Source organism: Drosophila elegans, unplaced genomic scaffold (genome assembly GCF_018152505.1).
Source record: "Drosophila elegans isolate 14027-0461.03 unplaced genomic scaffold, ASM1815250v1 contig_520, whole genome shotgun sequence".
Classification (NCBI taxonomy): domain Eukaryota; kingdom Metazoa; phylum Arthropoda; class Insecta; order Diptera; family Drosophilidae; genus Drosophila; species Drosophila elegans.
The window spans coordinates 3,071,851-3,098,218 of NW_024545903.1; the positions used below are offsets into that span (position 1 = coordinate 3,071,851).

A 26,368-nucleotide genomic window follows, 5' to 3' on the forward strand; every position below is an offset into this window, starting at 1 on the left:
TCTAATTCATTGTAATTTGTATACTCTTTTAGAGTGTTCACATGTTTGTTGTGGGTTTAAAAAAAAAAAAAACATTTTGTCTATTAGTGTTAATTTAAAGGTAATGGTCATGTCGAGTTTATTTATATTTGTCTTAGTCAGTATCACCGTAAGAGTAAATAAAAATGGGCCCGACAAAGTTATTACGCTTCCTCTGTTGTTTTGTCATGGTCATTTTCATAATTTCATAGGCGCCTGTGCTGTTTCTGTTACTCCCCTTTTACCCTCTCTTTTTTTCCACTCATTTTCATTAATTTGTCATTGTAATTTTATTCGCCATTTCTTCGGATTTTTCCCTACAGTCTTGTACATAAATCAGCGTTCAGTGAGCCGCTCATAATCAGTCAATGGCCTTGCAAAATTATGCAGCCTGACCAAACCTCCTCTTTTATTTAGCTTTCCTTACTGCATTACATTTTGTTTTATTGCTGTGACAAGCAAGTTCCGTATTTCGCCTTTTGTGCTCTTTCCTCTTGGCCTTTTACATAATTGATTATCTGGCCTCTGACTAGACTTCAATTCCTGCACCTTTAACTGACTTCGTCGCTCTGATTACCATTATCATTGTCGTCATTATCAGCAATTTGGGTACAATCTCCTCCTTTTATTCTCCTCTTACCTGTTTTCAGCGCTTTCTTCAATTCGATTTGAACTTTTAGAGATTCTGCCTGCCATCAACTGTATTTGACAAAGACTGTAATTTTACTTGCTTTACAAACTATGGAAAAACAAAATGGGTAGAATAAAGAACACGAATAAGAAGTGGAACCATATCGAAGTAGAGTTAGTGGGAAAATTCAGAGCAGGGGGGTGGGCGAATTACTTTTCCAACGAACTCAACCGAGAACAACTGACAAAAACTGACAAAGTGCAGTCGGAAAAATAGTATCCCTCCCTCTGCAACTTTAACTCCAACTTATTTTTACTTTATATTAGTACCAGTCTTGTTTTTCTTAAATTATTTGCAATTTCTGTAACCAATTTTGGGCAAATGTGTCAATTTAAATTGTGAAAAATATCAGTTCATGTAGCCTGAGAATGAAAATCAAAGCACAGAAAAGATTCTCTGGAAAAAGCCGAGAATTGTGGGTTGTGGAATTGCAAGCACACACACACCGCCGCACACTCGCACACTCGACATATTAAGGCACCTGTGCCATATGACAGATGCCTTTGACTGCCTTGCGGGTGAGGCATCTGCTGGAGACAATTACGCGGGCGAAGGCGGATTGAGGGGAGCCAAGTCGATGGGAAATGGTGCCAAAGGAAGTGGATAAGCAGTTCTTGGAGCCGACATGTTGACAACCGTGCCAGAGTGTCAGGGGGAAAGGATACCATGACATTTCAAAGAATTGCCATCTCGAAGGAATCCGGAAAAAAGGGAAAAACGAATGAAGCGGAAACTGCGGTGAGCAATGTGCTGATATCGAACGGCATTAAGCTCGAAAAAGTTTATTAAGGATTTCGTAAAAAATTCCTCTTACTTGAAGTTTGTGCAATAGTTCAGAAACTTTCGTTGAAGTAATTTTTTTTTATTTTATGGAAGCAAAGGATTAAAATTTATAGTCTATTCCTTGCCTTTTCATTGTAAAATCAAACAGTAGTGTGTTTTGAACCCACAATAGTTTATTACTCATTCAACCTTTTTACCTCAATCTACAAGCTTACACAAAATATTAAACTTGTACCAGTCTCTTCATTGTTAAAAAATTGTATGTCAAGAAAACTCGTGTATATATTGTGTTAAGGTCAGGCGTAATGGTAGCATTTATAATAAAAAGTCCTTTATTATAAAACTCTATGAGGAACTGGTATAAATACAACAATTTAAAAAATAACTTATATTTTGTAAGCAGCACCGTTAGCGTGTTCGTTTTCGCCTCACATTTTAAATCTTTATTTATGTTCCTGTGTTGTTTTTGCATGTTTTGAGCCTTAAATATTCATTTTATTACCGATCATTACCTGCAGCACAATGTGTGCACCTCATATGCCATGCGAATACTTCTCTCTACCTTTTGGTTGGACTCATAAATATTTAAAGGTTTACCATATGGTGGAAAAGCGTACTTACGCTTTTCGTTATTATCGTCGTTCTATGCAAATCCTCATAATGCTATGACATTAAATTAGTCTTTTCCTTCGAATTTTCCATTCTCTCTCTGTCTCACTCACTCAGTGAAGAACTAGCAGTTCATGTCTCTTTCTAGCACCTAAATAGGTGTTAAGCTGAGCTTCATAATGACGTACATTACATATGCAAGGCGATCATTTGATTCCGCCCCTTCTCCGCCCTTTTGTGGCCTGGAGGCGAAAAATGTTTTGCTATTTGTTTTTGCTCATGTTTAATGCTCGCCTGACGACATTACAGAGAGAAAATGCGACTACAAATTTTATAAATTATAAAAAAAAATAATAGGTGAATACAAATAAGAGTATTTCCAGGTTTAAGTTTTGGTTTTTTTTAAGTTTATTTCATTTACAATGAAGAGGTTTTGATTAATCATACACATTAATAATATACACATTTTCTCTTAGTGTAGCTCAGTTCCGTCACTCACACAAACAACCGTGTCGTATCTGTGTCTTTATTTAGCGTTGAATTTGTTGCACACCCAGAGGACTCGATTTGCCATTCAAAACACCTGTGCCACGTGAAGCATTTGTTTATCCCCGCAGTCCTAGTTGTCATTGTTGTCGTTGTTATTTGTTTTGCTCCCAGCAACGCCGCTTTCAATCTGGCTGGTGGGTGGGGGATATAGCTACATCTTCACCAACTCACCATCTTTAAACACTGTCGGGCAAAAGTTGAGAGTGTTCTTTCCTCTTAAAGAAACTTGGCCAAATTAACTTATTTTTATTTACATGCAAATCACATTTTCAAACAACTAAAAACAGCAGCGACAACAACTTTTCTTCATTAAATTGTGTACAAAAATTAAGAAAATTGACAATTTCCGGCGTCCAGAACGCAAAAAGCAGTTGAAGGAAAATAATACAAATTGAAACTTGATGGCGCTCCACCTTTAAGAGGGTCCTGCAATTGTTTTGACTGCCTCGCGCCGCTTTCCCGCTTTCCCCCTCTCCATCGCTCGGTGTTCCAGTTTTCCGGCTCGACCCTCGAGGGGCGGAGGTAGGGAGTAACCTTTTGGCACGGCAACAACGCGCCGCATATTTAAATTTTAATTAAAATTTTCTCAGGGCCTGCCGCCGCACCGCCCACTTTTGGCTCTCTCTCTCTCTCGTGTTTTTCCTCCTTCCGGCGAGCTATACGCGTTGTGTTCCCATTTCGCATTCGCGCGCCTAAAAATATGCAAATAAAAAATTGCCTTTGTGCTGCGCGAGCCTCGTCAGAGGAAAAAGGAGCCAAAGGGACATAGAGCATGGGGGGTTGCGAATCCTGCTCTGATTTCTGATAACCTTTTTGTCGAGAGTTTCGTGACTTCCCCAGGGAAAAAATGGAAGCTACGAGCTTGTGGCTCTGCAACAAGCAGAAATTAATTATATCTTGCTGACGCGTCAACAGAGCTATCTAAAACTTATAATTCGATCGTTAAATCGACCTATAACAAATTGTTTTTAGAGGGTGGCCAACCACCCCATTAGATTACTGACAGGAAATCTCAGAGTTGTGCTTACTCGACTGTTTTATCATTATATATATATATATATATATATATATATCGATTACATTTTCTTTATTTCTCACAACATTCAGTCATATTTTCATTACTTATCTATCGAAGTTCATCTGTCGAACAGCAGGTATATGCATTCAAGGGCTGTTTTCAACAACTTAGGTTGACATGCTGCAACGATGTGAGGGAAATTGATATGGCAGTTGCTGCGGTCCTCGTTTTCCTACCCCGCCCTTGCCCTTTTCCGCACTGCAACTGCAAAAGAAACTTATTCCCTTTTGCAATTCGTTACGTTTCTTCTGTAACTTGTTTTTCCCACCCCCGTCACCATTTTACTCTTCCAAATCTGTTTTCGACTGGTGGAATTTTTTGGTTAACTTTAAAGGGGTGGCAGAAGGGGAGAGGAAGGGTGTTCTTCTGTCTGTCCTGGTTGTTAGTTGCAATCCACAAAACCGCCAAAACGAACGAGGCAAGGACCTAACTGGGGTAAGAGGAGAGCTTCGAGAGAAGCCTCTCAGTTCCAGCCACAATTTGCCATGTAAATATTAATGCCGGGCTAGACACGGCCACAAGAAGGGAGCGGAAGGGGGGTAGAGAGATGAGGACGGAATCGGGTTATATAGCTTCGTCTGCACTCCATTTTTCAAAGCTCGTTTGTGTCGTTAGCTGGCTGGCTGGGTTTCGGGCTGCTTTGACTCTTTCTCTGCTGTTCTGCTCCAGCTTCAGCTCCCATCCTATTTTGGTCTATGCAAATAATGAATGCAAAATGCTGTTCAAGTGTTGAAAATCAGCTAGCACAGTATACTCCCTTAAGCATTCTATTGAGACGCTATAAAAATACAGGATTAATTTTACCAATTTATCTTTCTACTCTTTTCAGGCATTAACAAAACGAAGTGGATACCGAGAAGAGCTCAGTTCGTGAACAATTTGCATAAACCCAAACTCCAAAATGGATAATTTCAACAAAATATTTAACAGTGAAAGTGAAAATGGTTGAAATATCAAAGAAAAAATAAATTAAAGTACTCGTTATCCCAAAGAATGCAATTTCTAGTGATGCCTAAAGTTGAGCACCCAGCAGGCTGCTTTAACGAAAAGTGAATATATTTTTGCATTGATGGACATTCGAGCGTTATCAAATAAAAACACAAAGGAGCAAGGCTCTCACAGAAAAGTTCATAAAGTGTTGTGTTCAAGTGAAATTAAATATCTTTTATGATAAAAAAAAGGGATTTCAGAGCACATCGATTAAGTGAAAATCCAAATAAAATATTCGAAAAGTGGTATTAAAGTAATAGTTGAAAAGAAAAACAGAATTGATAAAGTAAGAGCTAGGAGCTCACCAGTAGAATTTAATATTTAGGGTTAAGCTATGCCAAGTGGCCACTAGAGAAATATGGATAAGCGGCTCAGCGACAGTCCCGGAGATTGTCGCGTAACCAGATCCAGCATGACGCCCACCCTGCGCCTGGCTCAGAGTCCCAGGCAGGAGCCTCATTCCGCACAGCCGGACACCATCGGCCCAGCAACAACACCAGCAGCAGCAGCAGTAGCAGCCGCAACTGGCAAGTCCAAGTCCCCCACTCCGCTGCCCGGCAAATCGCAGGCGGCACAGCATCACCAGTTTCGGGCTCCGCAGCAACAGCAGGGCCCCAAGAACCGGAACAAGGCGTGGGGCAAGCGGCAGCACAAGGCCGGCGGGAAGCACAATGCCAGCGCCTGCGTCGGTGCCAGTAGCGCCCAGACACAGTCCACCGGCTCCTCCGCCCCAGCCACGCCCCTGCTGCCCACGACAGCGGCGGCGGCAGCCCACAAGGCCGATCTCGAGAATATCCAGAATATCCAGAACAAGAATCAGAATGCCGGCAGTGGCAACAACCATCACGGGAGCACCGGAACCGCCCATCACGGCGGCGGCGGCGGCGGCGGTGGAGCTCATCATGCCGGCGCGGGCGGAGGTGGACACCATCACCATCATAACACGCGTCTGGCGCAGAACGCAGCCGCTGGTGGAGCTGGCGGAGGAAGCACGATGCAGCTCTACAAGAAGATGCTGCCACACAGGTGAGTAATCTATGTAGTAATGCTGTTTGGCACGTTGCAGAGGGGTTATCAAAATCATTAAAAAAAAAAAAACACCCTCAAGTAAATTCTTTCACCAAACTCCGGAAGATTATTACATTTCCGGAAAAACATCCTGCTTTTGATAATGGTTTCAGAACCAACGAAAGCTTTAGTTAAATATATTCTCAGTTACTCAGAAATTTTTCCGGTTGATTTGGAATTATTTGAAATTTCCACCGAAGAGATTTCCCGGATAGAAACAAAATATTTAAAATGAATAACATTGATGGAATTTTGTATATCCGTTACTCGAAGGATTATTGTTTTGTCGATATTTTGTTTTAATGGTATTTAAACCTAACAGCAATTTAACTTAATGCTAAAGCTTATCAAGACATTGAGAAATCAGTCCTAAGAAATATTTGTTGGTTGGGTTGTGTAAAATTCAACGAATTCTTAAAATTTTTTGATATATAATCTTTTACTACAACGAATCCTTAAGATTTGTTGATATAATATTTCACAACATCCTTAAAACATCAGGCTATGTTTTAAAAAACGACAAAAAATATAGCTAACAATGTCTTTAGTTAAGTTTTGAGTCCTAAATACAAATCTGTTTTTTTTAACTCTTTTTCAGGGGTCACCACCCCCACGTGTTGTGCGCCGGGAACAACGCGAACCACACGTGCTGCCTGGGCACCGGCTGCAACGGCGGCTCTTCCGGTGGAGCGGGCGTGGCGGGGGGCGCAGGCGGCGCGGCAGGAGGAGCATCGTGCAAGGACGCGCAAAGCAACAAGGACACCAGTTCGCTGAGTGGCAACAGCAGCATCGCGGGCAGCGTGGGAGCGAACAATGCGGTGCACTATTGCTGCGGTCGCTCAAAGTTTTTTCTATCGGAGAAGCGGCTGCGCAAGGAGGTGATTGTGCCACCCACAAAATTTCTGCTGGGCGGCAACATCTCCGATCCGCTCAACCTCAATTCGCTGCAGAACGAGAACACGTCAAATGCCTCATCCAGCAACAATACGCCGGCTACCACGCCCCGTCAGTCGCCCATCACGACACCGCCGAAGGTGGAGGTGATCATACCGCCCAACATCCATGATCCGCTGCACCTGCTGGATCCCGTTGATTCGATGGAGTACGAGAAGCAGCTGACATCGCCGATGAAACGGGGAGGGGGCGGCGGAGGCGGCGGCGGGGGAATGCTGCACCACCGGCAGCACCATCATCGCACGCGAAAGAATCGAAAGCGTCGGCGCTTCGATTCCAACAACACTTCGCATGCGGGCGATGAAGCAGGGGGCGGCGGGGTTGGTGAACTTCCCGACGAACCGCCGCTGCCCACGGCCACCTCTTCGCTGGCGGCGTCACCGGTGGCCGCGCCGCCCGCCAACGTTGGCAGCGGCGGCGGCAGTTTGCTGCTGAGCGAATCGGCTGCACCGGCCACGGGCGAAACGGCGGAAATGGGCCACCACCAGCAGGCGCATGTGCGCTCTCCGCAGTCGGCGGCGACGTCAATGGCCACCGCAGAGATGCCCACGCCGACGCCCACCGAGGCAGTGGCTGCGACGGCGGTCGAGGAGCAAGTGGAACAAGCAGCGTCGGCGCCGGCAGCGACGTCCTCACCGCAGCGGCAGCAACATGTGGCCGCTGCCGCCGTGGACGAAGCTATTCCAACTCCTGCCGCTTCTGCTGCTGAGCCACCGGCTGATGAGATGCTGCTCAGTTGCTCGGCCACGTCGTCGGCCACACAGGCGGTGGCGTCGACGCTGGCAGAGCGGCGGGCGCAGGCCAGCCGGGATTTGCGACTGGATTTGTCGAGCACGTGCTACGGCGTCGGCGGCACGGGTCTGAGCTTCGGCGGCAGCAGCGCAGCCAGCGTGGCCAGCGGCGTCGGGGGAGGAGGCGGCGGAGGCGGTGGCAGGAAGAGAAAAATTAGCGAGAGTAACAATTCGCAAAAGAGCAAGGTGAGTACGAGTGTGGAATGTGGTGGAATCGAAACTGGTTCCAAGTGGGCAGGCAAACATGTTAGAGATAGAGAGAGAGCGAATTAACAGAGAGCGGGGTGGTTGTGGTTTGGCCACAAGTCAATCGCTGCTTTTGTTTTGATTGCTTCTGGCAGTTTCCCGTTTTCCCCATTTCGGTGTTTTGGCTTTGCCAATTTATTTTTGTGTTTACACCGGATAAGCGAGTGTATATATCTATGCATATACATATTTGGAAGTGGCCGGCCAAACCCTCAAACTTCTGATATCACTTACTTAATTTTAATATGAATTTTAATATTCATATTCATAAATATTCATATTCAGGGTAAAAAGTTGTAGGTATTTCACAGTCTTCATTCTGTTTTTACTTTGTCTTTAAAAATAAAGTTCAACTCTCCATAACTCAAATACTCTTAAAGTCCAATTTGTATGGATACCATAACCAAGAATATTTTAATTTTGGCTAGGTATGTATTTCAATGGAGGCATTAGGTAACTTAAGTTTAAATATTCTTGATTTGTCTTAACAGGTGATTAGGACTTAGTTTGGATTTAATATTTTACTATCACAAGGTATCTTTTATTCTGCCAATTCAATCGTACTTATTTTTTTTCTCTTGCTTTTTATCGGTTTGGGGTTAGAAAGTCATGGCCCATTATACGAAAGAGTCCTCAAGGCAGGAACAATCCCAGCACGATTTAATATTAATGACATTACTTCTCTCACAACCAACCGGCACTCAAACCAGTTTTGTCTACTTTCCTCCATTTTCACAGAAATTCCATCGACACGATACCATGGACAAAATCGTCAGTCCGGTGGTTCCGCAACCAGGCGCCTGGAAACGACCACCGCGCATCCTGCAGCCCAGCGGAGCCAGGAAGCCCAACTCACGCCGTTCGACGTCCTTCAGCGAATCGGAGTTGCTAAGTCCCGTCGAGGAGCTACCGCCCAAGCAGCTGCCCCTCATCGAAGGTGAGTTCGCTATCCACCGATCATTAGATCCCGACTTGATGCAGAATTCTTGATTTTACAGTGGAAATACCTCGTGATGACACGCCCGATTTGCCGGAACACGGACTGGGCAGTCCGCTGAGCACCACTTCGGCGGCCACCTCGCACACGGCTGGCGAGCAGGATTCCCTGGTCGGGGTGGACACCAGCATGACGGATGCCAGCATGGCGTCCGCCGGCACGACCTTGGCACCAGTGAGCAGCAGTCTAATGCTAGAGCCAGCGCTGATTCCGCCACTCAAAGTGATGCCCAAGTTCCGGGCCGATGGGCTGAAATACCGGTACGGAAACTTCGATCGATACGTCGACTTTCGGCAATTGAACGAGTTTCGGGATGTGCGGCTGCAGGTCTTCCAGCGCCATGTGGAACTGTTCCAGAACAAGGACATCCTGGACATTGGCTGCAATGTTGGCCACATGACCATTACCGTGGGCCGACATTTGGCGCCGAAGACCATTGTCGGCATTGACATCGATCGCGAGCTGGTTGCCCGGGCGCGGCGAAATCTATCGATCTTTGTGCGCATACCCAAGGAGGAGAAGCTGCCGGAGATCAAGGTGGAAGCAACGTTGGAGGTGAAGTCGGAGTCAACGCCTCTGGAGAAGACGGAACCAGTGGACGAAGAAGAGGCTTCTGGATCGACTCATAAGAAAACGAGACGCGGAAAGAAGCGACGAAAGATGCAACAAGCTCTCCACCACAATCATCAGCACCATCACCACCACCACCATCATCATCATCATCATCATCATCATGATGTGGAGCAGCTGCAGCAACAGCAGAAGCTGGACGCCCTGCTTGTCAAGCCGCACGAATTCTTTCCCATCTCGTTTCCGCTTACCTACGGCGGAATTCCCCATTTGCCAGCATCGAACAAATCACCCAACATGTTCGGCAACAAGAATCAGTTCCCGGCGAACGTCTTCTTCCGACACACCAACTATGTGCTCAAGGATGAGTCGTTAATGGCCAACGATTCGCAGCAATACGATCTCATACTGTGTCTCTCGGTCACCAAGTGGATCCATCTCAACTTTGGCGATAATGGCTTGAAGATGGCCTTCAAGCGGATGTTCAACCAGCTGCGTCCAGGTGGGAAGCTAATACTCGAAGCCCAAAACTGGGCCAGCTATAAGAAAAAGAAGAATCTGACGGTGAGTGTTTGAAACTTAAATCTAGAATTTGCCAAAGGTGAAGATTTTCTTAATAAACAATGTTTTTCTACCATTGCAGCCGGAGATCTACAACAACTACAAGCAGATCGAATTCTTTCCCAACAAGTTTCATGAGTATTTGCTCAGCTCGGAGGTGGGATTCAGCCACAGCTATACTCTCGGTGTGCCCCGCCACATGAACAAGGGCTTCTGCCGACCCATTCAGGTTAGTACCGACTGAAGTTGAACTCCAAATCCATAGCTAATGTTTGATTACCCCCCAATAAAGCTGTATGCGAAGGGAGATTATACACCGAATCATGTACGTTGGAGCGATGCGTATTATCCGCAGACACCGTACGAGGCATATCGCGGCATCTATGCCACCCTTCCCGCCCATCGGATGGGCGGTGGTGGGAGCAGCGCCGGCGGTAGCCACAGTGGGCATGCTCACATGCTGCATCTGAGCAGCTCCAGTCGGTCGCAGAACTACGATACGCCGCACTATGCGGGCAGCGCCTCGGGGTCGGCCAGTTGCCGGCAGACGCCGATGTACCAGCCCACATACAATCCCTTGGAGACGGACTCGTACCAGCCCAGCTACGACATGGAGTATCTCAACCACATGTATGTGTTCGCCTCGCCGCTCTACCAGACCGTCTGGTCGCCGCCGGCTTCGCATCGCAAGAGCAGCTCGCATACGCCGGTATTCGGTAGCGTACGCGAAGCGGAATTGGACGGCGATGGCAGCGGTGGCGGGGGCAGTGGCGGCGGCAGCTACCATCGGCATGTCTATCCGCCCAATGACGACACCTGTTCGCCCAATGCCAATGCCTGCAATGCGTTCAACTCGATTCGTGACGCGGACGCGGATGACTCCAACCAGCCGCCCAGTGGAAGTCGACGGCATGTGTATGCCACCAATTGCGGGGAGAGTTCGTCGTCGCCGCAGGTTAATCATCACGAGGCAGCCGGCGAGTTTGTGGACGCCCTGATGGACGATGAGCAGAAGGCGCCATCAAGTGGTGGAGGAGGGACTGGTGGCGGCGCAGCTTATTGTGATCTGTCGGATGCCTAGAATAGGGATGGTGGATTGGATGGAAAAAATGTGTCAAAAAGAAAAAAAACTAAAAAATCGAAAAAATCGAAAAAGCTTAAGAAGACCGCAAAGGGTTTTCGAAAAGAAAAAAATTCAATGTAACCGTAAACGAGACGCTTATGATTTTCTATGGTATAATGTGCGTATATATTTTTATATATTGTAATTTAATGGAATGAATATATATACAAATATATACAGATTTATATATACAATTTGAACAGAGATGCATGTGTTTAGGTATATTGTAATCTTAATAGTTAAGGCTAATCATTTTTGCTAAAAATGCTTTATAGTGAACACTTGATTTGATCCTGTTGGCAGTTCAATTGTAATCCTAGTTTTAAATCCACCATAAGCAATACAAACACAAACACTCTCACACGTATATGCATACATGCATATACAGGCACACCACACCCACCACGCCCACCAACACACACACACACACATACAACAAGCTGTAGCTTTAAATGATATACTTAAATTGTGCTATAAAAATGTTTAGGAAACGTGAAAAAAATCCCATGAAATTTAACTATTTTTGATTAACATTTTGGCAAAGCAAAAAATATTTAAATGCTGCAAGGGAATGTGAAAACAAAAATGAAATAAAGTAAACACAATGGCAAAGCAAAGAAAATACAATACATTATTATGATAAGCCGTTAGCAAAGGAGAGAGTATGCTTAACATTATTTACATTAGGTTCAAGCCAAGCCTATGGTTATAGCTAAGCAAGTGTAGCACTATATTTCAACTTTGATCAACAGCAAGAACCGATCTTAAATCTTTTCCACATTCTATGGAGAAGCGAAACCCATGAGTTATATCTTTGCTATGTTTTTGAAACATTTTAATGGAATATTTTACTTTTTTCTGAGAAAATGAAAATTAATGTAGTCGAAAGAATTAAAAAGATAACTATATATAGAAAATAAACAATATTATATTGCAAATTTTGCCAAAAATGTTTTTTACTTCTGGGAACATTTAAAACATATTGAGGGTGTTTAAATAAGCATTTAGATTTAACATCAACTCCTTATTTTACTATAACACTTTTGCTTGTCTTCCTTTACAATCATGTCCTTATTTATATAAAGATGTCTAGAAATTATAACAGATGTGTCCAACCAGTTTGTTGGTAATAATGAGGACCCTAAAATCAAGGAAGCCAAGCAACTAGTTCTGGACAAAACGAAAGGATATATTCTGGCAATATATCTACTTTTAATTTTGTTCCGGATACAGACTTTGAAATTCAACGGCTCAGTGGACAGTTTGAGCTTCGTATAACAGTTTGCCTGATCAGCTGATCGATCGACTCGCGCATTATTTTTCTGTTATGTCTGGCTATCTCGCTCGAACGTCAAGCTTTTAAGGTGAAAGCTCTCTCTCGAAATGCCAGTCACTTAAGTCAGTAGAGTAAGTTGTGCAGCGTGGAAAACGACAAATGCGCCCGGAAGGTCTAAATTTAAATTAAACAAGAAAGGAATATCTGAAAAAAAATCAATTTTGTGTGTAATTATAAAAATAAAAAAATAAATAAAGTCTATTAAACTGAGGCAGTTGAAATGCGAAGAACGCGTGCCAAGCTTCAGACACTTTCTCTCTGTCGCCCTCTCTGCGTCTCTCTTGCTTCCAGTGAGAAATCTGTGCTGATCGGTCACTTTGGCACGTTTGTCTGGCGTTTACTCAGTTTCCAATTTGACTTTTGACGGCGCTGATCGCCAGTTTCGCTCTCTCCGCAAACACAGATTTCAAGTTTGCCAAGAAGGTCTCCTTCAAAATCAATAAAAAAAAGTGCCGGGACAGAAGTGTGTGTGTGTGCTATTGATTAACATTTTACTAATTTTAAATTGATTTTCCTATGTGTACAACGTAACGTGTTCGTGTGGCGCCTCAATTGAATTGCTCTTATTGCATTAATTAACATAGTGTTAAGTCATATACGTACATCTGTAAATATATATTTAACCCACTGCCCATGCTTATGGATGCAGTTGTGTGTGAGTCACTGTACAGTTAGGAGTCGGAGCTGGAGAAGTTAACCCACAACTTCTGACATCAGATTACGAATTTAAATTGTTTTCATCGCTTTGCGCGAATCGCTATGTAAGTGCAAATAAATTTATAAACCTAAATTGCAAACTTTTACTTAAATTAATAAACTGTGTTGTATCGCCAAGTGGAAATTAGGATTGCGTAAATTTATCTCAAGAAAGCGCTTTGTTTACGGGTACGTGTGTGTTTGGGGAGAAAGTACGGGCTAGTAAACTCAGTTCATGTGACTTCTTCGATTTCAATAAACGCGATATCGAAGGTGATAAGGAATCAATAAATACAATAAACAGCTATAAACGGGGATATACAAAGAAACTTGAAATATTCAGACTTCTCGCAATGTACTGCTCTTGCCTCACTTTATGTGAGCTTTTGTAACGCCACGATCTAATTTCTCAAGCAACGAGATTTATTCTAGAACCGCCACTCAAATTTACATAAGAGTACATATATTCCAGGCGGAAAACTTGGGCGTGTATAAATTAACTTTACAGTATTTATAGGTTAAGGGTAACATTTTCAAACCACTGATTATTAAACTTGGCGAAATAGTGCACATGTCTTTTTATATATGTATGCATAAACAATTTATTTTAAATATGTAAATCTAGCATATCTTAATACATACCGAGTATATTTAAAAAGAAGGTTTAATATTTAATCTTGTAGCTTATAATAATAATAAATAAAGGTATGTTATGACGCGGATCAAAAAGTACGTTTTTAGCTAATACAAAATTATGGATTAAAACTTTACTATAATGGCGAAAAGAAGGCCTTAGTGTTCTAAATTTGAGAAAATAAGATAAATGAAAAAAGTAAGAGTAAGACTATCAATTTTGAAAGGAAAAAACATACAATATTTTTGAATTTTTGTTCTGTACTCTGCAAAGTCCCATTTAGTCAATATTTTACAAATCTTTGAGATGTCAAGAAAAAAACCACAACGGAGATATTTTAGTTAAAGGATTAAACTCTAGATACAAAAAAATGTCCACCCAATACGATATATTTTTTTTATTTTTTGCAAGGAAATGTTTGTTTTAAGCTTTTAAACAAAATGCTAAAATAATATAGATTTAACGGTATAACAAAGGCAATATGTACTGTATGTTTAATGCTAGGAGTGTAGTCTTTAGACACTTATCTTATCTGACCTTAAACTTCACAAGTGTCATTTAGGTTGTTGCTATTTACTATAATCAAACCACATGCTCTTAGAAACTGTATTTCTGCTAAATTGTGTATGATTTATTTTTTAATTACGATCGTTAAAACACTATCATAAATATTTTGAGATGTTCATACATAAATTTATTATAAAATGATAATGACCAAAATTGCTACATAAAAATAAAATCTTTTCAATTATGTTTATGTCTTATGTTTCCATGGGCATATGTGAACCTAGTATATTATTCAATCAATTATGTCGTTGACACTAAGTTATTCCTCGTGGGCCAATCTAATCGAAAGCATAATTGTATTTCGGTTTATTTAGCCAGCGCAGCTCATTGGGGTCGTTCAAATAATGAGTGCTGATTACAGCGATTGCGCCTCAGTCTAGTGGCGCTGATAAGATAGCCAACAATAGATACAATATCGGAGTTACATGCTCACTAAAAGTGCTGTTTGTGACTCATCGAGAAGGTGGGCTCACGACTCTCAACCTTTGTTGCTGGTCCGACAATAGAACTCGTACTCGATCGGCATTTTCAAAAGGTTTGTGAACCCCACAGAAAGCTTTGAAAAGCTTATTAGGCCCAACCTTCCGCTGGATAACTGGTTCTTTGGGGTTGCAAATGGAATGACCTTGTGACCAGAACTAAAGAGCTTGATTTTGCGTAAGATCTTGAGATCGTGGAAAGGTTTTTAATTGCCCGCGGGGAATTACAGAAAGCTTTGCCAGCTGTTTTGAAGTTCGCAGCTGTTGGCCAGAAAACTCCTCTCTTTCGCCCTCTCTCGTGCCAAGATAGCGAAACTGGTCGCTCTCTCGCCTTAACCGTTAACCGTTTTGAGCTTTGGCCGCCGGCGCGAAGTTTAGTTAATATTATTAACCGGAGTGACGGCAACGTTGTCGCAACGTTTCTCGCGGATCGCTGCTAGTTTGGCGGTAAAGAGAGCTTTTTGGCGGGGGCTTCAAGTGTGAGTGCGAGTGCGAGTGCGAGAGTGCGAGGTGGTGTCTTCAGACTTGTTCTTGCTTTCGCGTGGCACTTCCCTCTTTCTTTCTTTCTTTCTTGGCGAATTTAATGCGACGTCGCGCTAATTTCGGTACTGCAACTTCCGTTAGTCGGCGGCTCGAAAAGTAAACAAAACAGCTTACTTATCACACGCAAACGTGACAATTCTCTTCAACTTGAAATGCATCTGTGAGATACAATTTCAAGATACGGCCAAGATTCGAAAACCACCACATGCTGCCACCATTACGAATCATTTTACTTTGATGAAGCCACTTTTGGCACGTGAAATATGCAAGAGCAGAAAAATATCAAAATAATTTGTGCGTGTGTTCATTGGCCAGGCCATTGTGCAAAACATTTATGAGCTGGAAGCGCCAAAAGCCAAAAGCCAAAAACCAAAAACGTATAAAATATAAACAAACATACAAAACATTCAGTGCTTTTGTTGTATTTGCACAACTCGAGCCTTGTGTTTACGCAAAGATAACGAAATGCCATGATAAAAAAATTAATTAATTATTTTTCAATGTAAGGGATTTTTTGATGTGGCCGGAAGACCAAAATAAGTAACCGAAGTCCATTTTCAGTAAATGAGATAGGAACAATTTTTTGAAAATGATTGGAGCCTTCTAAATAAAAAACCGAGTTTAAAAAATATTAGAAACAAACAAAAAATGGAGTTTACACAAAAATTAAAATATTTATCAAATATTCTGGTCATTGTAATATTAAAAAATCATATATTTTGATCTTGTTAAAGAAAAACATTTCAACAAAGCCTCAAATTTAGTTAGCGTGGCTCTACTTCACACACTTTTTATAAGTACACGATGGCACATCAATTAGTCATTCCCTCCATTAATTGGTAAACACAAACGCGGTATTTATTTTTTTTCCTGGCCTAATTAGCCACCGCAGGCCGCCCAGAACCAACATCGTTTACAAATGCAGACCGCGAATGCGAATGCAAAAATGTGCTGGAGGCGACAACAACAGGGAACCAATAAAACCAAAAAGTGATTGCCAAATATAAAATAAAGCTAACTTAATTTCCCCAACAAAATAACGCACATTCAACAATGATGGCCAAGTCGGCGGATACGAGAATAAGCATCAGCAACAACGACGAGTCGCAGCAATTGCATCTGACCCCGGATGCGGCGGTGGCGGCCAACCTGCAGCATTTGCAGGTGCGACGTCATCGCCGCAGCATTTCACAGCTGATGGCCAGCATGGGTAATTTTCATCTCCAATCTCCAGATAGAGATTCATAGATAACGATAACTATACTAGAGCTTGTGCGGCGATGAGTTCTCGAGATTTTGCGTCATCGTGAGATAAGACTGAACCAGTTTTGTGGAATATAAGCAACCTTTAGAACTGGTTAGCTATTCTATTTTGATTCGCGAAAGTGAAAAGTCTCTAAAGAGAAGAATTTGTATGAGCTGCTCAGGCAGGGGAGTGTTTGAATCGAGGGTGCAGTCCAAGGCAAAACCAAATAATTGAGACAACAAAGAACTGATAACGTTTTAAATTGGCCTTATAATAAATTAACAAAACATTAACCATTTCCTTTGGCTTATATAAGCCACCACCAACCAAACTCAACCAAGTGCCCCTCCAGTTGCGTGTTAGGCGGAGCCCCAGCCTAACGGTGCCATTAGTAAATGAATCATAACCGATTTTAAAATGCATGACACGCCAAAAGTAACGATACTTATCCATAATGTTAAAAATATATATGGAGTCTGATTTACATTTGCACTCACACTCGAGTATTGCAACAGGAAGTTTCGATTTCTTCGGCATTGTGTGTAGGTCAATATGGAATGATCGTTCGTTGGGTTTAAAGACCTTTTCAGGGGGACTGTTTTTTTTGCATTTATTACACCCCAATTACAAAACCCGCTAAACAAAAGCGTTTCAAAAAAATTGTCCTCGGGTTTTAAACTTTCTGTAAAGGCATATGAGATAGCATGCAGTCAACGAAATATTCCAAACGTTCCCGGGAAAGAGTAATTGTTTCTACTTTTAAATTGAGTTATTGGGCTAACTCTTGATACTTGGGTTACTAATAAAGTAGTTCTTCCCCCTGAATGAGTTTAAAAATTCACACAAAAGATGCTAATTTTTTAAATGGAAGTATTAAGTTTACAAATTTTTACATTTTTTGTTTGGCGTCGATAAAGAATTACGAAATTTCCATTTGGACCCCTTATCTCTTTTTTTACAATCGCTTCCCTCAAAAACCTCGAAATTCTTTTGGTTGGTATTTGGCTAAGTGTTTTTTTTTTCAAGATAAAAATGTATTTATGTGTTTACCGCTAAATCGTTTTATTACTTATACATCTTATCTTATTGGTAAATAAAAATGTGTCGGCTTTTTATCAACCAATTTTTGAATTCTCAACTAAACGTATGTGTTAATAAATTCCGCAAAAAAATGTGCTATGAAAGTGAAAAGGTGTGAAGAACGCAAAGTGTTTTATTGAATAGGCTGTTAACCTTTATTAGACCCTCATTAAGTTCACATAATCGAGGTCGATGACATAAGAAGTGGTCCAATTTAAATGCTAATGCAACCCCTAATTAGTTTATCGAACCGGCTACTAAATATAAAAACGTTTATCAGCTTGAAGGTGTTTCAAATTCCACTTTCTATCGCAAATCTTAGAAATGTCAAGCTATACAAAGAACACCTATTTCTAGCACTCGGTTCAAGAAGTTTTTGTTTGGTAATTTTAAACTGATAACAAAGAGAGCTCGACGATAAGGAACATATACAAAGCCAAGAACTCATTCTGTTCGCTACCTCTAAGTAAACGAATTTATACTTCCAAGAATGTATGGCTTGCTAGACCAACCTGCAAAAAAAAGGTTTGTTTTGTGGCAGTTTTTCATCCATAAAGATAGGGTAATGTTGTAATCCTTTTGCTGTCAAACTTCATGCAATTCAGTATTAATTTGATCCTTTGAGAATATCATATTTTGACTTACTGCCCTATTATACAATAAAAACGTTGATATGGTCGGGAATATGTAAGTTTAAATTTATGTATCCAAGCAATACATAGAATATAAAATATAAAAAAAAACACAAATTAATAAATTGACAAGCACTTTGTTTATTATAAATATTTGTCTACCGATTGTGGCTTGGCATCCAGCAGACATGGGACATCCCTGTGTAAGGCACACCTGTTACTGACTGCTAATCAAAGTACTCGACTAAATACTGATTTATGTAGTTTATTACTGTCGACGATAGTGGGTCGCACTATTCTCTGTGCTCTTTTGTGAAGCAATGCCACATCCATAAACCCACTTAACCATCGGTGTATGGTTCTACCTACTGTGCAGTATAACCCTAATCTATCAGTTGCGCCGTTTTATTTGAGCTCGCTATCTAAATGTCATTCAGTTAGAAGCGTTATCCCGAACTAAAAAATATGGCTGAGGTACAAATATGAGTGAGGCAAAACCAGGGGCAAAATATATGTTTGAGTTTTATCTCGAACTAGGCATAACACTCTTTTAGATCCTCCTGTCATTTTTTTTATCAGTCAGCAGACGATTCACGTGCACTTAACGAAAGAGAACCATATATTTACGGATAAAATTATGGTGTTGTGTTTATTTAGCTCGAAATAGCCCCAAGGTTCGCGGAGGGTTCCTATGCCAAGTTCAACCGAGGTGTACACTGAAAATTAACTTAAACTTAACTACAACACATGTCGTAAACTGGCCTTGAGTGAGCTTCTGTTTCGAATGGAGATAACATGGGCTAATTGTTACGATTAAATTGTTCCGACTTACAGAGGTTAAGGAAAGCCAAAAATACTTCGGCTGGAAATACAAAATTCCCCATCCACTCAACGAAGTTATCTGTCGGCGTGTGGTTGAATAACAAAACAATAGTTGCTTACTTGTAACTTGTGGTAGCCCACACTTAAAACGTAATTTCTGCTAATTGAAAAAAATGGTTGAACTTCGAAAGTCAAGAAAATATTGATAAACCTATCAAGATAGAAAACTTTTTCTTGGGTAATGTTTGTTGATTATTTTAGTGTTAGATTACGATTATTTTAAATTTAAGTCACCATATTTTCCTGGATCTATAAAGGGTCTTGAAAACAATTTTTTTGTTTTGTAAGTTTGTAAAAAACTATGCAAGTTTTTAAAATATTTGCAAAAGAATTGAAATAAATGAAATTAATAGAAAAGGCGTTCGTTTCATTTTTTTTACTGGGCATTTTTTAAAGTTACCTAGGCAGTTATATTAAAGTATACCCTAGTACTGATACCTATTACTATATGGGCTTGTTTTTAAAAAGTCGTTTTAACGATTTAAAGTGCCACTTATTTTGCAACAGGGCAAAGAGCAGTGGATATTTTATAGTTCAAGCACTTGTCTTAGGCTTATGTTCCTACTTAATATATAAATGCAATATGTTAAATAAATGTGTACTCGTACTCTTATTTACATAAGCAATAGTTCTGACTTTGTTTAAATTTGCTGTCTTTTTGATATCTAACCATTGTTTATGTCACCTTGCAGTTGAATACCCCACGGACGATGTGTACCGACCCACGCACTACGGCGGTTACGTGAACAGAGGCTACGATGATATAGATAGTTCCTACCACTTTGCCCAATTCGAACGGATGGCAGGGGTTCATGGCGGGGGAGCAGTACTCCCACCCTACGCAACTACGAACTCGGAAATGGAGCACGGCAGTGGGGAAGCGGATGCCTCGGCGGAGGACTCCAACAACGAGGGCGAAGAGGAGTTCCGCGATTGCACGGACGACGCGGTGGACGAGCATCGAAACCGCTGCCTGCCCGAGTTTCAGTTCTCGCTGGTCGAATCGGAATACGACGAGACTTTGGGATTCCCCGATTCGGTGACCATCCTGTCCGACGTAGGTGACAAGCCGGTGCTGGTGGAACGTAAGGAGACGGACGATGACGAGGAGGAGTTCGACGACGAGGAGAACAACAGTGTGGTGCTGCGCCACGAGATTCCATTCACCAGCATCTACGGCCCGAGCGTCAAGTTCAACTCGTTCCAGCGCAAGGTCTTCATTCCGGGTCGTGAGATTCATGTCCGCATCGTCGATACGGAGCGTAGCGTCACAACACATCTGCTGAATCCCAACTTGTGAGTAAAAGGGATTTTTATCCAGAGTGGAAATTGGAGGCACCAGTGAGGGAAATGTTTTTTTTTTTTATTAAGAAGCTATAATTCACAAATAGTTCTAGCTGTGTATTGGTTTCGATTGCTGATAATCTAGATTGACTAAGCCATCTCTCAGATTTACCTTTTATCTAAGTCGACACTTGATCTCGAGTTGACTTAACTTTTCACATCCTAACGATGTTTAAAAACGTACCTTTGCAGCATTATAAAAACCTTATAGTTTTGATTTTATTACAGTAGTATGATTTAGTTTCTGAGTGCTACAATTGCCAATAAATTCGCAATTTCAATAAACTTATTGTTTATTCCATTCTCACGCGTTTTATTCCTCTTGCAGGTACACCATCGAACTGACCCACGGTCCCTTCAAGTGGACGATCAAGCGACGCTATAAGCACTTCAACTCGTTGCACCAGCAACTCAGCTTTTTCCGCACCTCGCTCAACATTCCCTTCCCCAGTCGCAGTCACAAAGAGAAGCGTACGACGCTGAAGGCTACTGCCAGTCAGATGGCCGATGAGTCCACCCTCAAGGACCTGCCTGCCCACACCAAGGTCAAGCAGACCAGCACTCCCATGGGTGGTGAAGGCCAGAGCAACAAAAACACCATCAGCAATGGTCACAATGCAATGGCTATCGTTAGTCCCAGTCACAGTTCGATTCTGGCGGGATTCACACCCAAACGCATTCAGAAAAAGCGTAAAAAGAAGAAAAAGAGGAAGCTACCGCGATTCCCCAACCGTCCTGAGAGTCTGGTCACCGTGGAGAATCTTACCGTCAGGATCAAGCAGCTGGAGGATTACCTATATAACCTGCTAAACATCAGTCTTTACCGATCTCACCATGAAACGGTAAGATATTGATTTAAAGTGGGAAATATTTAGGGTTTGATTTACTTGAAATTGGGTTATGTAGTTGACTGTACCTGGTGGTATTTTTGAATGTACTTACAACTTTCCACCCAAGAGATTTCTCTGTCATTCTCGTCATAAAAAAGGGGATTGCGAAAGACGAGATACCGGCCCAAAATTTTCTGGGAATGTCAATCATTGTCATACAAATGTCTATTTTGTTTTAAATAAGTAGGCTAAAATTCCGATTGAGGTTTGACTGATTGCTGATATGACAAAATAAGATAAGAATGATTGCCAACAAAAATAAATTGCTAAAGAAATGTGAGGGTGTGGGGAAATAAATTTGTTACAAATTTCTTAGCAATTTGTTATAAATTGGTTATAAATATGTTATAAATTTGTTATAATGCCTTGAGCCTTGTCTCTAATTCAAAATAGGGGGTTTAGTGTGGTAAAGATTTTTCGTCAAAAAAGATCAATTGTAAAGTCAAAGAAAAATTGTTTTGTTTGGAAGAAAAATTACTACTTTAGGGATGATTAATTAAAATAAAATATGTCATAGAAGGATTTTTGTTTTAAAATTAAGATCATGTTTTTAGCTTAGATATACATATATATTTTGCCAAAATTTTTCTTTCTATTATAAGTTTTGAAAGTCTGCTTCCTTTTCATAAGTACAAAAATGTTTGCAGATATTAAAAATTTGTATCTTTGTAAAACTGGGCTATATGCTTGTAAGAACTTGACTAAATTCTAAATTATTAATTACAGCTGAACTTTGCTGAGGTATCGAATGTGTCTTTTGTGCCTGGTCTGGGCATCAAGGGCAAGGAAGGCGTGATCCTAAAGCGAACAGGCTCAACGAGACCCGGCCAAGCTGGATGCAACTTTTTTGGCTGCTTTCAGAGGAACTGCTGTGTGCGCTGCAACTACTTTTGCTCCGACGTGGTCTGCGGCACGTGGCGCAGCCGTTGGTTCTTCGTGAAGGAGACATGTTTCGGCTACATCCGTCCGACGGACGGCAGCATCCGAGCGGTGATCCTGTTCGATCAGGGCTTTGACGTCTCCACTGGCATTTACCAAACCGGCATGCGCAAAGGTCTGCAGGTGCTGACGAACAACCGGCACATTGTGCTCAAGTGCTGGACACGGCGCAAGTGCAAGGAGTGGATGCAGTACCTCAAGAACACGGCCAACTCGTATGCCCGCGACTTCACACTGCCCAATCCGCACATGTCCTTTGCCCCGATGCGCGCCAATACGAACGCCACGTGGTATGTGGATGGCGCCCAGTATATGTCCGCCGTGGCCGACGGCTTGGAGGCCGCCCTCGAGGAGATCTACATCGCCGACTGGTGGCTCAGCCCCGAGATCTACATGAAGCGACCCGCACTCGACGGCGACTACTGGCGCCTGGACAAGATACTGCTGCGCAAGGCCGAACAGGGAGTGCGCGTCTTCGTGTTGCTCTACAAGGAGGTCGAAATGGCATTGGGCATCAACAGCTACTACAGCAAGTCCACGCTGGCCAAGCACGAGAACATCAAGGTGGGTGGGACATATACATAGTTCCCTTAACTTTGGAAGTTAGAAGTTGGGACGGGAATTTTTAAAAAAATAAGTCACATTTCTTATTTGAGAATATCTATATTCTTTTTTAATATCATTCTAAAAAACCCAATTAATGGTAAAGTTCTTCGATTTTAAATTTAAAGCATTCATGTTATAATTCTAAAAAACAAAAAAAATATATATTCTATATTTTTTTTTACCCTCCTAAGAAGTATGACCGAACCATCAGTAATAAAAAAAAAGTATAAAGTAAATGAAACTTGCTCACATATCATTTAAAAGTATATGACGTCTGACTTCAGAAATAGGCCGGTGCATTATTGTTTTAGCATTTTAGGATCTGACCTGTGGATTTTAACTTTAAACGCAGAGGTTACCCTTAATCCAATACCAAATTTAATTTTTGAGACGACCACACAGAGTCATTCATTTGTAAGTCATATATTTTATTTTTAAAGGTAACAATTTTGCTTAATTTGAGACAGTTTGAAGTATTTTATAGTTTTTAATTTTTTTTTTCTTTAGACAGTTTTTTGAATTACAAGATTAAATGTTGTTGTTACAGGTCATGCGACATCCGGACCATGCTAGAGGCGGTATTTTGCTGTGGGCTCATCACGAAAAGATCGTTGTCATCGATCAGACCTATGCCTTCATGGGGGGCATTGATTTGTGCTACGGTCGCTGGGATGATCACCACCACCGCCTCACGGATCTGGGCAGCGTGTCCACATCCTCCTTTTCTGGCAGCACGCGTCGCACGCCCAGCTTCTACTTCAGCAAGGATGACACGGACTCTGCTTTCGGCTCCCGCAAGTCCTCGCGAAATGCTCACTACGAGAAGTCGGGCCAGGAGAGGCCACCGTCACCGTCACCACCGCCGCCGCCGCCGCCGCCGGAAGAGCCGAGTACCAGCATAGAACTTAGGAGCCTGAAGCCCGGCGATCGCCTGCTAATACCATCGATGTTGGTTCCCAGTCCGGGAGAAACGCCCGGTGAATCGAGCATTGCCCTGGAAGGCATGAAGCTCAACACCCCCGAAATGGAGCGTAAGAATGTGCTCGATCGTCTGAAAAACAACGCGATGAAGGGCGCTCGTATGGGCAAGGACTTTATGCAACGGCTCACAACTACAGAGGCGGCGGAGGAGAAGGCCGACGAGGTGTTCACCGTTGAGTCCCAGGACGTCACGGACTACGAGGCTAACCAGAACATGGCTTCCGGCGGCGAGGATGGGACGCATAACGCCGCCAACAGTACGCAAATACTCAGCGAGTTCTGCGGCCAGGCCAAGTACTGGTTTGGCAAGGACTACTCCAACTTCATACTCAAGGACTGGATGAACCTCAACTCGCCGTTCGTGGATATCATCGATCGGACGACCACGCCGCGGATGCCATGGCACGACGTCGGCTTGTGTGTGGTGGGTGCTTGCGCCCGGGACGTGGCCCGCCACTTCATCCAGCGCTGGAACGCCATGAAGTTGGAGAAACTGCGTGATAACACGAGATTCCCCTACCTGATGCCAAAGAGCTACCACCAGATACGGTTGAACCCTCATCTGCAGCAGCGTCGCCAGCAGCGGGTCACTTGCCAGCTCCTGCGCAGCGTCTCCGCCTGGAGCTGTGGCTTCATCGAGGCCGATCTGGTCGAGCAGAGCATCCACGATGCCTACATCCAGACGATCACCAAGGCGCAGCATTACGTGTACATCGAGAACCAGTTTTTCATCACCATGCAGCTGGGCATGGGCGTTCCGGGGGCGCACAACAATGTGCGAAATCAGATCGGGGAGACTCTCTTCAAGCGGATAGTGCGGGCGCACAAGTGAGTTGCTAACAATTATACCTATACTCTAGTCACATTTCTAACTCTCATCTCGTCTAGGGAACGAAAGCCCTTCCGTGTTTATGTGATAATGCCACTGCTGCCGGGCTTCGAGGGCGACGTGGGTGGCAGTACTGGGATAGCAGTGAGGGCCATAACACATTGGAACTATGCATCCATTTCCAGGTGAGATTTTACCAGGAGTTCTCCTGTGGTTTTATTGAAAACTATAAATCAAAACAGTCTATAATATAATATTCTTTCACTTTTTTAGGGGGCGCACTGCAATATTGAACCGCCTTCAGGAAGCAGGTGTTGCCGATCCGCAGAACTACATTTCATTCCACAGCCTGCGTAACCACTCCTTCTTAAATAACACACCAATCACGGAGCTGATCTATGTGCACTCAAAACTGCTCATTGCCGACGATCGCGTGGTGATTTGTGGCTCGGCCAACATCAACGATCGCTCGATGATCGGCAAGCGGGACTCCGAAATTGCGGCCATCATCATGGACGAGGAGTTTGAAGATGGCCGGATGAACGGGAAAAAGTATCCAAGCGGTGTGTTTGCCGGACGTCTGCGCAAATATCTGTTTAAAGAACACTTGGGTGGGTTGTTTAGCTAATATTCTATTCCCGATTTCTATATTAATCGGTTTATCTTCTTTATGCCAGGCCTTCTAGAAGGCGAGGGCTCAGGTCGCTCTGACCTCGACATCAGCGATCCCATCTGCGACAAGTTCTGGCACGGCACTTGGCGTAGCATCTCCACGAGGAACACGGAGATCTACGACGAGGTGTTCAAGTGCATTCCCACGGACTTTGTGAAGACGTTTGCCAGCCTGCGCAAGTACCAAGAGGAGCCGCCGCTTGCCAAAACGGAGCCTGAGCTGGCCGCCAACCGAGCCAACGAAATTCAGGTAAGAGGCTAGAAATATAATTTTTTAAATTTCTTGTTAAATGTATTTATTAAACTTCATTTGCATTATCAGCTAACAGAATTTTCGTTTATCCTTTTGTATAGACTTGCTAAAGCGAACTTCCTTTGTAATATTTTGTTTTATTATTCCAAGCATAATTGTGTTTTTATTTTAAATCTAATAATAAACTTACTATTTCAGGGTTACCTGGTAAACCTGCCATTGGAGTTCCTCAACAAGGAGGTGCTCACGCCGCCCGGAACCAGTAAGGAGGGCCTAATTCCTACCTCTGTATGGACATAGTCTGCCAAAAGTCTCCAAGAGGCACCTAGATTTTAGATCCCTATGGAACCCCTCTTACCGTTTACCACCCCACCAAAAGCGCTTAAACCTAACGCTTGTCATTGCCAAGTTACAACCCTTCTATATTGTATATAAATACCCGTAGATAACTCTAGATACTACCAAACTACTTGTAGTTATGCCTTACCAATAGTTAATTTATTTTACGATGTTTGTCTATGTCCTTGTTGTTATACTTTTTTTATGATGTTTAAACAGTATTTGAGACCGATTTACACAAGTTTATTAAAGTGATATGAAGTGCAACTGAAGAAACGCGGGATATTTTTATCCACACAGGATGGGGGTGGTCTTCTAAAATGGAATTAGCTTCTTTTATATTTCAATAAATAATAATTAAATTCAAATAATTACTTTATGATCACAAATTA

General features: G+C 42.5%; 2 protein-coding genes across 7 annotated transcripts in view; both read left to right on the plus strand.

The window, feature by feature from the left end:
- The window catches only part of LOC108149895 (7SK snRNA methylphosphate capping enzyme bin3), a 48,485-nt gene extending 36,543 nt beyond the window's left edge, over positions 1-11,942 (plus strand). For 3 of the 4 annotated variants that reach the window (XM_041709904.1, XM_017277792.2, XM_017277793.2), the window contains exons 3-8: positions 4,558-5,744; positions 6,385-7,717; positions 8,516-8,714; positions 8,776-9,908; positions 9,988-10,134; positions 10,198-11,942. In XM_041709904.1, the coding sequence (XP_041565838.1) occupies positions 5,077-5,744; positions 6,385-7,717; positions 8,516-8,714; positions 8,776-9,908; positions 9,988-10,134; positions 10,198-10,986 (4,269 nt within the window). In that variant the 5' untranslated portion in view covers positions 4,558-5,076 and the 3' untranslated portion in view covers positions 10,987-11,942. Of the gene's footprint in view, positions 1-1,101; positions 1,448-4,557; positions 5,745-6,384; positions 7,718-8,515; positions 8,715-8,775; positions 9,909-9,987; positions 10,135-10,197 lie in introns of those variants that run through there. The other variant, XM_017277794.2, reaches the window with a different exon arrangement.
- Positions 11,943-12,441: 499 nt separating this feature from the next.
- Positions 12,442-26,248, plus strand: LOC108149897 (phospholipase D2). Of its 3 annotated transcripts, none has more exons than XM_017277796.2 (10): positions 15,139-15,219; positions 16,167-16,493; positions 19,816-20,419; positions 20,796-21,309; positions 22,084-22,860; positions 23,450-24,711; positions 24,772-24,897; positions 24,986-25,323; positions 25,390-25,634; positions 25,836-26,248. In XM_017277796.2, exons 2-10 carry the CDS (start codon positions 16,337-16,339, stop codon positions 25,935-25,937), a joined length of 4,125 nt encoding a protein of 1,374 aa, XP_017133285.2. In that variant the 5' UTR covers positions 15,139-15,219; positions 16,167-16,336; the 3' UTR covers positions 25,938-26,248. The 3 variants fall into 3 exon arrangements, with proteins under 3 accessions (XP_017133288.2, XP_017133285.2, XP_017133286.2); XM_017277797.2 differs by having other exon boundaries at positions 15,147-15,187; XM_017277799.2 differs by lacking the exons at positions 15,139-15,219; positions 16,167-16,493 and adding an exon at positions 12,442-13,125.
- Positions 26,249-26,368: the final 120 nt, after the last annotated feature.

Excerpts from the sequence above, each read along its gene's own strand:
- LOC108149897 (XM_017277796.2), top strand. The coding sequence starts at position 16,337 with ATGATGGCCAAGTCGGCGGATACGAGAATAAGCATCAGCAACAACGAC. Across the intron at positions 21,310-22,083 it reads ACCGATCTCACCATGAAACG|CTGAACTTTGCTGAGGTATC; the intron begins GTAAGATATTGA and ends TATTAATTACAG. Across the intron at positions 22,861-23,449 it reads CCAAGCACGAGAACATCAAG|GTCATGCGACATCCGGACCA; the intron begins GTGGGTGGGACA and ends TTGTTGTTACAG.